The 11,933-nt window shown below is 27.0% G+C and overlaps 1 protein-coding gene across 1 annotated transcript; it reads left to right on the top strand.

The window, feature by feature from the left end:
• The first annotated feature begins 485 nt into the window (after window positions 1–485).
• On the top strand, window positions 486–11,225 carry LOC111898040 (glucomannan 4-beta-mannosyltransferase 9). Its single transcript, XM_023893989.3, has 9 exons — window positions 486–1,139; window positions 1,212–1,310; window positions 2,387–2,639; window positions 8,145–8,255; window positions 8,335–8,471; window positions 8,567–8,680; window positions 8,774–8,973; window positions 9,054–9,248; window positions 10,620–11,225. The coding sequence occupies exons 1-9, from the start codon at window positions 810–812 to the stop codon at window positions 10,780–10,782; spliced, it is 1,602 nt and encodes a 533-aa protein (XP_023749757.1). The 5' UTR covers window positions 486–809; the 3' UTR covers window positions 10,783–11,225.
• The last annotated feature ends 708 nt before the right edge of the window (window positions 11,226–11,933 follow it).

Below are 11,933 nucleotides of genomic sequence, written 5' to 3'. Positions count from 1 at the left end.
TAATTTCATATTACATAATGTTATTAGAGAAAAAGATAAATTTAATTATAATCTTTAATCACTTTTTAAGAAATATCTAATAATTAAAAACCGACCCAAATAGCCAATAAAATCGCAGAAGACCAGATGTCATCTGCCATTTCATTGGCAATTTCGAACATCTTTTTTTTTTTTAAATTTTTGGCTCTTTTTTATTAAATGTTCAAAAGTTTTGGCTAAATTTGTCCATTTGTTTCATTTGTTATTATGAATGGAAAATATAAATATGTTGCTCTGATGAGTAAAAAATTGACAATATATTTGCTATTATGTGTAAAAATATACATATTTGCATTCCTATTATGACTTTCATTCCCATTATTGGAGAGAACATACATACCCTAATGGTTAAAAAGTTAACTACATTGACATTTCTTTTTCAAGAGTGTCCTAAAAATAATAAATTAAAACAAAAATTTCTACCTTTATAAACACATGCCCACTTCCCCCTTCTCGCCATTCCATCTCTTACCTCTTTCTCTCTCTCACTGTTTCCATTGTAGGTGATCAATTACTGTTCCTGCTTCTGTTTTCTTCTGATTACAGAAGCAGAAATCTTTCCATATTTTCTTTGTTTACTAAATCTTTATAAAAATCTCTTCAGTTAAACTGTGAATTCAGTTCTAAATCAAATGGGTTTGCTTTAAATTCGACAATTTTACTGTATTTACGATCAAAATCCAACCTAAAACAGCAAAGAACGGAAAACAGAGCATACTCTGTTTTCTGTGTTTTCAGTTTCTTGTGTTTCTTGCTCTGTAAACAAGAAAATGGGGACGATTCCAGCGATTAAAATTCCACTAACATCGTTTACAAATGGTGGAGACGACATCACAGGGAGAATCATGGTGATCGGGGGCCAAATCAAGGCGCCATTAGTGGTGCCATTGTTGAGAATGTTGATGTATGTTTCTCTTGCGATGTCTGTAATGTTGTTCATGGAGAAAGTTTACATGTCTTTGGTGGTTGCATTCAAGAAATTGTTTGGGAAAAAAGCAGAAAAACGTTATAAATGGGAGTCATTCAAAGATGATATTGAATTGGGTAACTCTGTTTATCCTTTGGTTCTTGTTCAACTTCCGATGTTTAATGAAAGAGAGGTTTGTTTTCACCTTTGCTCTGTTTTAGTTTTTTAGTTTTAGTGTTTGATTTTTGTTTGATTTTGTAAACAGGTTTATCAGCTGTCAATTGGAGCTGCATGTGGGCTTTCATGGCCTTCTGATCGTATTGTAATTCAAGTTCTTGATGATTCAACAGATCCAGTGATCAAGGTTGATAATTTAATGAAAACCCATTTTTCATAACATGCAAAAATACTTTTTTATTGTCAAATTTATTTTATTTTTATTAAGATAATGTGAGTTTGCAAAATAGAGAAAAAGAAAATGTAAATTTTGCCATTATATCAACTAAGCATCTCAATCTTTTGTTAAAGATTTGAATGCATAATCAAATAATCAATTATACAATTATATAATTTTGATAAAATAAAGAGTGTAGGGTTCTAATGAATGTAGAAATTAATGAGCCTAAGAAGAAGTAAATTGTGTGATATTATTGGTTTATTATATATTGTGTTACAATATGGTAATCTAAAAACCCATAAATAGAGATTATATATTATTTTTTATTTTTTAAATGACCATTTCCTGATTATATAGCTTTTTAGTAGTGGTTTATTAGAAATATAACATTATTGATATGTGTTTAATTCAAATTTGGTAACATGATCCATTAAAAAGACAAATAAAATCTAGTCCATTAGTCAAGACTTTTACAAGTATGAGGGTTTCCGTTAAATTTTCCATAATTAACCTTTGTAGAAAAGAAATTTTATGTGTCCATAGTTAAAAAGCATTTGTTTATACGGGGTAAATGTTTTTTATTAAATAATATGTTATTGTTGTAAACTATTTAGCAAAGTGGTTTTTAAGTTAAATATATAATCATGTTCCATTCTACGGCCAATACTATATAATATTTTACTTGTAAGTTGTAACTTATATAATATGTTGAAATATGGTTATGAAATTTATGTTATTTATTATAAATTATAGATAGCAAAATATTGTTGTACAAATTACCAAACAAATAATATAGTGTTACATAAATTACATAAATAAACATCCACTATATAATAAGCTAATCAGTCAACCCTTACAATGTAATGTATTTCAATTTTAAAATGAGATGTATATATATATTTCATTCAAAAACACTATTTAGTTTTATAAAATGATGATTTATTAGTATTATTATTAATGCATATACCACTTAACATCTTAATCTTATATTAATCTTTGTTTAATTTTACTTATTACATGTTTGGACCCATATGTGAAATTAGGGTTTGGTGGAAATGGAATGTGAAAGATGGGCAAATAAAGGTATAAACATACACTACCAAGTGAGGGATAATCGAAAGGGGTACAAAGCGGGAGCACTTAAAGAAGGTCTAAAGCATCGATATGCAAACGAGTGTGAATATGTGGTAATTTTCGATGCAGATTTTCAACCAGAATCTGATTTTCTTTGGAAAACAATCCCATTTCTTCATCATAATTCTGAACTTGGTCTTGTTCAAGCTCGTTGGAAATTTGGTAAATGTTCCTCTAAAACTAGTCCATTAGTATTTTATTTCTGTTTTCTCTTCATTTAAAAATCAAGCATTTAACTCAAAAATTGATACCAAGTATTTTAAAATGCCAATAGTTCGTTCATAATAAATCCAAATACCCACAAAAACCATAAATTAATTATTATATAAAATGGTCCACAAACAAAAAACACACAAATTAAGAAAAGCATTAATTACCACTAACTTTATTTAATAAAATGATAGTTTTGTCCTTACTTTGCATTTAATGTTCGATTAAATGTTTAATTGGTTAAGTAATAATGAAAGGTATTTTGCTAAAAATATTCTTTATTTTTAGAAGTGGACTATTATTTTGGGAAAAACCAAAAAGGAAAGATGGACTATAATTTTGGGACGGAAAGAATATGTCTTTACCTGTTGTATAACAACGAAATAAACTTCTTACCATAAACCTATGTGTCAGTTTCAAATTATTATTTTTACAGACTAAAATTTAGAACATTTATTGGTCTAAATAAATATGTTGAGGTAAAACATATATACTTTTGTAAAAATGTACAACACTATTATTTAAATAAATTATTAACCTTAGAATAAAGTGAATAAATAAATCAAACATAAAGATCCGGCATTATTCAAAAGGCCATATTTGTCATATCACCAAATTCCAAACGACAAATATACTTTGTGGAGTTTGAGTTGGTATTCTAGTTGAATTTTTTAGTAGTTTATGTTGACTTAGATTGACAGTTTTACCAATTTAAAATACTCTTGCTTGTTTATATATAATAAAATAAAAAATGAATTATTATCATCCATTAAAATAAGTGTCGGTGCAACTATACATGCCCATGCAGGAGATTTAAGGAAGATGTTGGATGATGGAACACGTGTAGTGGGGTTTTAAGGAGGGTTGAAAAAGTAATAAATTAATTAAATTAAGGATTAATCTTATAAAAAAAAAACTTATATTTTGTAATTTTTTTGGATTAAACATCAAATTAATTTCTTTGGAAAAAGAACCTTTTTTATTTTTCTGCTCTTTTAGTCATTTTTCCTAAAGAAATTTATAAAATGTTAGTTTTTTCGAGAAAAACTAAAAAGTTAAGAATTATTCAGAAACATTTAGAAGGTTAAGGGTTTTTTTTTTGAAAAAATAAAATAAAAGGTGAGGGTTCTTTTTTTTTGGGAAAAATGAAAAAATTACAAGATTTTTCTAGACAAAAAATAAATTTGAAGTTTAAATAAAAAAAAAACACATAATATAACGTCTTTTATGAAATTAAACCTTGAATTAAATAAGAGATTAATACAACAATTTAATTAATACAACACTATCTAATAAAAGAATTTAAAATATAAAAAACCTAACAAATACAATAGCTAGTGATTATAATTTAGAATCAGCTTTATCAAACCTTTCATAAAGTTTTAACATAGGGTGTTTTGGCAGCAAATTTTTAAAAGTTTTTGAGTTTTAAAAAAAAAATCTAATTATAGAAAAGATTTGTTCGATGTTACGAACCTTTAGGAGTCATTTCAAACTAATAAGCTCTTAAATTCTAAACGTTTTCGGTAGTGAGGTTTTTGGAAGAAATAAGAAAAAAAATCAAATTAAATAAAAAAATTATTCGGCAATAAAAGCTTTTTAACTTTTTTCAAAAGTTCATGATCCAAAAACATTTGAAGTGATTTTGAGAGCTTGGAACTTTTACCCTTTTTTTGTAGGGTTATATCTTTGAAACTTAGAGCTAATTTTGCGAAACACACTAAAATATATGGATCGATAGACATAATTACAAACCCAAATGTTTTTACTTTATATCATCTGGATTTGGTTTATAAACAGAAAAAATAATACTAATATTATTTGTAGTTATTAGATAAAACTGTTAATCATATCCCAATAAAAATTATACTGTATTTAATAAACGTCAACTTTATTGAAAGTTTTTAGCATAGTTACTATAAAGCATGGTTACTATAATAGGATGTTCTTTAGAAGTTTTTTCAAACTAATAAATTCTAGAGATTCTAAAAGATAATTATTGGAAGGGTTTATTAAAACAAAACTTTTTCAAACAGCATATAATTTTGCAAGATTTTGTCATGAGATTTCTTAATGATTGTGACGGATCCTATAGATTTCAAATGATCATATATAGATAATTTATATAAAATGGTAAAAATAAAATTAATAAATTACATAATTTTCAACAAATAGTTTACAAGACCAAATGCCAACTCATTGTATGTTCTTGTACATAAACAATAAAGAGACAAGGGCCCATTTATTTATATTCATAATTATTTTTGATGCGAAGTGAGCTTGTTTTTTCTTCATTTGTCACATCATTTTCAACAAATAGTTTACCAGGCCAAATGCAAACTCATTATTTTTTTCCCCATTAACTCTCGTCACAAAGATGATTTTCTGTTATGCTCTTCGGTTATGTTTTATGTGTTGCTTTCAAAAGGACTTGGTCAGTTTCTAAAATTAAAATATTAGTAATTTTCTTTTTCTTTTTAATTTTGATATTAATAGAATTTTTATTAACAGGAAAAATATTTATTAATAATAAGAATAGGGATAATCAGAAAAGTAATCAAATGATTATATATATATATATATATATATATATATATATATATATATATATATATATATATATATATATATATATATATATATATAGTTTTTGATAATATTATTTAACTTTTTGTTAGATTTCAATAAAAAAGTTTTTTTTTTTTAATTTCTGAAATATTTTGAAATTTTGGAATACAAAATGTTTTTCTTTATTTATCAAAAGTTATATTTTTTATATGAAAGAAAACTAGGCCGAAACAAAAATACTCAATTTGACAATTTCGGACATGATAAATGTCAGGTAAATCCAAAAAGTTAGGTCTTTTCGTTTTATTTCCTATTATAATATGTCCCATCAAATAATGTAGCAAATAAAAGCAATATTATTAATAAAATGTTTTTGTGATTTTAAAAAAATAATAATAAAAAAAATAACCTCTTTACATAAGAAAATTTTATATTTTTTCCAATATTCCACTATTTTGTTGGATTGATTAATTTATGGCTTTGTGATAATTACTCAAATGATCAAATCAAGTACAATGATTAAAATACTATTTATTAAAATAATGAAAATGAAGATCAAAATTGTTGTGCAAGAAATGTGGTTAAAAATGACAACTTTTATGTTTTGGTGTTGGTGAACATCATGGTTACTTAAAAAGACGAAAAATGTCCCTTGATATCTTAAGTCTTGTAAGGTATGAGATGTTTGTAATAATACTATTTGTGGTAGGGCGTAGTTGTCTTTCCACTCAACATTGATTGTTAACATGTGCTAATGGGAGCAATTTGAGTTTTTTTTGGACCACTTTCATTTCCCACTACACACCGACACTAAGTTAGTAGATATCCAACATTTGATTTATTAATTAGAGGTTAATAGGATTTAATACAGGTTTTAAGTAGTATTTAAAATGTTATAAAACAATAAAAGTAAATTGTAGTTATTAGTCATTAATACTAGTAAGTTGAAGAAAATAGAAAGTATATTTATGCCCTTTAACAGAAAACAACAAAGCTATAAAGTTATTTAATAATAATAATAATAATAATAATAATAATTATTATTATTATTATTATATTATTATTACATGAAATGAACATTGTTTGTTTGATGCGCGGTTCTTTTAATATATTATATGTGTGATTGGTAAAACTAGTTGGTAATTAGTAATTAATAGTTCGAAATTTTTAAAATGTATAAAATTATCTAAAAAGATACTTATTTAAATAAGGCAAATATATAAATATATATTTTTAAGAGCAATATTGAAAATTAATTCAAAAAACCTAATAGTTTTTCTTAAACACTTATTTAAATAGTTTTTATATTTGAAATTTTTGGTTTAAACTAAAATTTAAAAGCATATGATCTCAAAGACTCAAACCAAGTTTTTTTGTTTAAATTAAGCTTTAAAAACTAAAAGTTTCAAAAAGCCCATCGTCAAACACGTCCAACTTAACATGTGATATTCAAGTCCATGATCAATTCGTGTTTTAAGGACTGAATTAAGTAAAACTAAAAATATTCTGATTTTAAATCCAAGTTCATGTAGTATTTTATTTTTTTTAATATAATGATTTACTTTTATCTTTTTGATCATGAACGAGTTGATGGAGAGACTTACGGATGACGTTTACCCTTTTAATATAAGATCATTAAATAATTATATTCTTCTAATTCATCCAACTTGAAGAAGAAAATGAGAAAGAAGACATGGATATTATTGTTTCCTTTTGTTAAAATCACAATAAAAGTGAAAGAAAATCTAGAAAATCCAACATATCATCTTTTATAGTTTAAAAACATATTATATTGTATTTTTTTTCTATTGAAAAACATTTTATGCTCTATTGATGTCTTAAATTAATTTGGATTATGACCATCTTATAGCAATTTATAAGATGTATATATATTAAAATGAAAGTATAATATTGTTTTTCAATTAAGACCCGTACAATGACCTTATAAGGTTCATTTCAATTTTTCTTTAAAAATCAAAATAGAAAATGATCACAAAATATTAAATTAGACTACATCAAAACATAAAATGATTTTAATAAACAAAACTATAATATAATAAAAAAAAATTAGTTTTGAGAAATAATACGTTGGATCTGTATGGGATTTTCCCAAATATTAACAATGGAAAATCTAGTGTAAAATATGAAATCCTTTTTGCTTTCTAACAATGACTAATAAAAGCTAAATTTATGTTCAACTTATTTATTGTGGTTGAGTTGTTTATTCATGAATATGAAAAGAAACTAAAAGAATGGACCCACATACTAAATCATTGGAAATTTAGTTTTATACAATATATTGTTGATTACTGTTAGGTTTAGTTATATGCTTTTCATCTCAATATTAGCGATGCTATTTGATGTGGACCTTTTAAGTGAGAGATAACTCTCAAACAGATACAATTAAGTCATTTTCAACCAAATTAACCTTAAATCAAATAAAAATAATATTATTATTGCTATTTTGTTTTTTGAAGGATTGATCCATCGAAAACGACCCTCTTTTGTATTATATGTACTTTTATGACAAATAAAGGCGGTATATGCTAATTCAGCACATTTATATTTTCTTTAGATTTCATGTTTGATAGATTCCATTATGTTTGATAAAATTAATAAAAATAATTATATAAAAAAAAAAAAAAAGTTACTTGTTACGTCTAAATATATAAAAAGAAATTATTTGTCCTTCAATTACAAAAGTATACTGGCTAAAGAATTTGATGATTATATATGTACTCCGTTAAGAGGCAACATATGTGGTTAACCTTGAATTAAAATCTTCGAATAACATTTTTTACTTTTTATGGTCTCGTCTATATCATGTTATATGGTGTGAGAACAAAAATAATATAAACTAATACATGCTATTGTAACATGACTTTGCAGTGAACTCAAACGAATGCTTGATGACAAGAATGCAGGAGATGTCACTTGACTACCATTTCAAAGTCGAACAAGAATCTGGTTCTTCTACTCATGCATTTTTTGGCTTCAATGGTAATCAAATTTTTTTTTGGGGGTTTTAAAGCACCATCTAGGGTTTTAAATGTAAGCCTAAACTTTTATGTTGCTATAGGGACCGCTGGAGTTTGGCGAATGGCTGCACTTAATGAGGCTGGAGGATGGAAGGATCGTACTACAGTTGAAGATATGGATCTAGCAGTTAGAGCTAGTCTAAAAGGCTGGAAGTTTTTGTACATTGGTTCAGTTAAGGTGATATACGTTCTATTTAACCCTAGTTAGGGACAAAGAAATATCCATTACTATGTTTCCAAACATAAACTTAATCATTTTTTATATGTGCATAGGTTAAGAACGAATTGCCAAGTTCATTTAAAGCTTATCGTTACCAACAACATCGTTGGTCATGTGGTCCAGCAAACCTTTTCAGGAAAATGATTTTTGAGATCATGATAAATAAGGTAAGATCATTGTTCATTAGAATTGTTTTTCGATACTTTCAAGACTTTATTCGATCAATTGACATGTTTTGAATGTTTTACTTTGTTATCCAGAGAGTTACATTGTGGAAAAAGATACATGTGATATATAGTTTCTTTTTTGTAAGAAAAATCGTAGCTCATATTGTTACGTTTGTATTGTATTGCGTTGTGATTCCGGCTACTGTGATGGTACCTGAAGTTATGGTTCCAAAGTGGGGTACAGTTTATATTCCAGCCATCATCACCCTTCTAAATGCAGTTGGAACTCCAAGGTTTTTTTTTCTCAAACACATGGTTACTTTATTAGTAAATGAATGTATGTTCTTACTTCCATTTTTTTTCACTTTTATAGGTCCATCCATTTGGTGGCGTTTTGGATTCTTTTTGAGAATGTCATGTCCCTCCATCGAACTAAGGCTACGCTCATCGGACTTTTCGAGGCTCAAAGAGTGAACGAATGGGTTGTTACCGAAAAGACCGGGGATCCTTCCAAGGCTAAAACAAAAGCAAAACAACATAAAAATCTTGGCTTCAAACTAAGTGAACGGTACCTATTCTTACTAACAATAAATTTATCACGATTTTATTCATACATCCCAGTTACTAAATGCACACATCCTTTCTAAATTTTTAATTTTTTTTATTAAATGCACACCCTTGATTTGACATTTTTATCAAATCAAAAGGATATACAATAACTAAAAGGTACAAAAATAATAGCGTGCATATAGCAAGACTATGATCAATTATATATGTATTCTATTAAGTGAATGTATAACACAATATGCACCATTAGATTTAGAAAATCAATAAATATTATTATCATTGGCATGATGGTAACTATATAAAAAGTAAAAATAAAAAAAATAAAAACAAATAACTATTTTTCAAATTTAAACTATTTAAAAGGGTTAAAAAATATAAATTTCTTGCATAGTCGAAAAAGAAATGCCGAATGTTTTGGGATATTTCTCCATATATTTTCTCCACTAATAAAACATACATTCTTGTGAGAATTTATCATCTTAAGAACGCACATAAACAACAAATGCAAATTTATATTCTTTTAAGAATGAACATAAATTAAAAAGGGTTAATGTCATAAAAACCCTCAAGTTTTCAGGGTTTTGTCGGTTTTGCCCAAAGTTGAATTTTATGTCCGTTTTTACCCAAACATTTTCCAGAAAATGTTCGATTTTACCCTTTTACCGGTGATAACAGGTTACCATTATATTAACTTCACAATAAACCCTTAAGTTTACAGTTTTTTTTTACGTTTTTACCCTTAAGTTTATAATTTTTTTTACAATTTTACCCTATGTATTTTTTTTTTCATATTATACGTATTCAAGCAGAAAAATCATATGAATATGTATATTATGAAAAAAATATACTTAGGGTAAAGTGTAAAAAAAATTATAAAATCAAGGGTAAAAACGCAAAAAAAAATTGGTAAACTTAAGGGTTTTTTGCGAATTTAATATAATGGTAACCTGAAAAACTTGTTATCACTGGTAAAAGGATAAAACCGAACATTTTTTCGAAAATGTTTGGGTAAAAACGGACATAAATTTCAACTTTGGGCAAAACTGACAAAACCCTGAAAACTTGATGGTTTTTATGACATTAACCCAATTAAAAATGAAAAACTAACGTTCTTACGAGAATAAACATGAATTGCAAGAATAGAAGTGACATTATTATTAGCATGGTAAAAATAAAAGCATATAGAACATATATTACATATATTGCAAGTGAAAAATTTTGCATTCTTATACGAATAAACATAAAATTACAAAGGGAAAACAAACATTGTCATGAAAAAGAACAAAGATTACAAATACAAATTTTGACATATGTGCTTGCCATGATTTTTGTTCATTTTCATGACAATGTTTTATATTTTATATATATACAGGCTTCTTACGCTAGAGATTTGTGTGGGTCTCATCCTCTTCATATGTGCTTGTCATGATCTTGTATTTGGGAAGTACCACTACTACATATACCTATATATGCAAGCTATAGCTTTTATCATAATTGGATTGGGATATGTTGGCACTGATGTTCCCAACTCGTAGATGATGTTATTTACTCATCTTCATTCGATCGACAAACACAATATACTTGTACCTTGACCTTTCGGTCATTAGCTACAACGTATAATTGTTGTTTTTGATATGCAACTTTATTGCACTTCATTTGATTGTTACCTTTGTTTGTATATCGAAAAATTTGATAATTGTATACAAAGAAGAAAAGAACACAAAGACAAATAGATAAGCAAAAGTTGGGTGTGGCTTTACGAAAGGTTATTAAGTAGAAGGGCTTATTTGTAATTATTGGATTTTATAGGTTTAGTTTTGCAATTTTGATTATGTTTTTTGCAATGTTCTAAATAACGTAAGGCGTGACTTGGCGGCAATATCAAACCTCAAGCTTTTCTAAGCTTTGACGAGCCACGTCGTTTGTAAAGCGTGACTTAAGGCGGAAATTTTGTATATAATGAATATTTTTATATGTATTTTCAGCTAGTATTCTATTTTATACACATATATGAGTTAAGGCGATGTTTTAGTAAAGCTTGGCGGCAGGAACAAGCCTTTGACCCATGGCATGCCATGGAGAAGCCATGGCAAGCTTTTTAGAACATTGGTTTTTTGTATATCTAACTTTTTATTTATTTAAGAACAAATTGCTAAAATCGTCCATGTGGTTTGGGAAAAATTGCGCGTTGGGTCCCTAACTTTTTTTTTTTGCACTCGGACCATCTCTATTGATTATATTTGTTGCACGTTCAATCCCTATCACACCTGAAATGACTAAGATACCCTTTCTTTTATTTTTTTATTTTTTTTTTCTATTTTTCTGCTATTGATTTTAAATTCTTATTAATATTATTTAATTAAAAAAAAGGTTTAACAAAAAATATTTATGGGTCCCACATCTAAAACCCACGGACACTATCTATCACACCCTCAATCCGGAACGACGGAAATGTTTGGGGGCGAAGGATGTCATGTTTAGTATCACAACACATGCATCATAGTAATCAAAGTAACAAACAACCATTGCATTAATATGAAAGTGTTTACAAAGTATGTGGTTCACAAAAGATAGACTCCAAAACTAAATAACAAAACAAGACATGAAGCTACTATACTTCATCTTCTGAATCCCAGTGCGCGTACCTATCTACTAGTTTCCTGAGAATACATGTAACGTCCATCTC

Source organism: Lactuca sativa, chromosome 2, assembly GCF_002870075.4.
Source record: "Lactuca sativa cultivar Salinas chromosome 2, Lsat_Salinas_v11, whole genome shotgun sequence".
Taxonomy (NCBI): domain Eukaryota; kingdom Viridiplantae; phylum Streptophyta; class Magnoliopsida; order Asterales; family Asteraceae; genus Lactuca; species Lactuca sativa.
The sequence above is the reverse complement of the archived record's forward strand: the minus strand, read 5'-3'. Positions and strand labels throughout refer to the sequence as shown.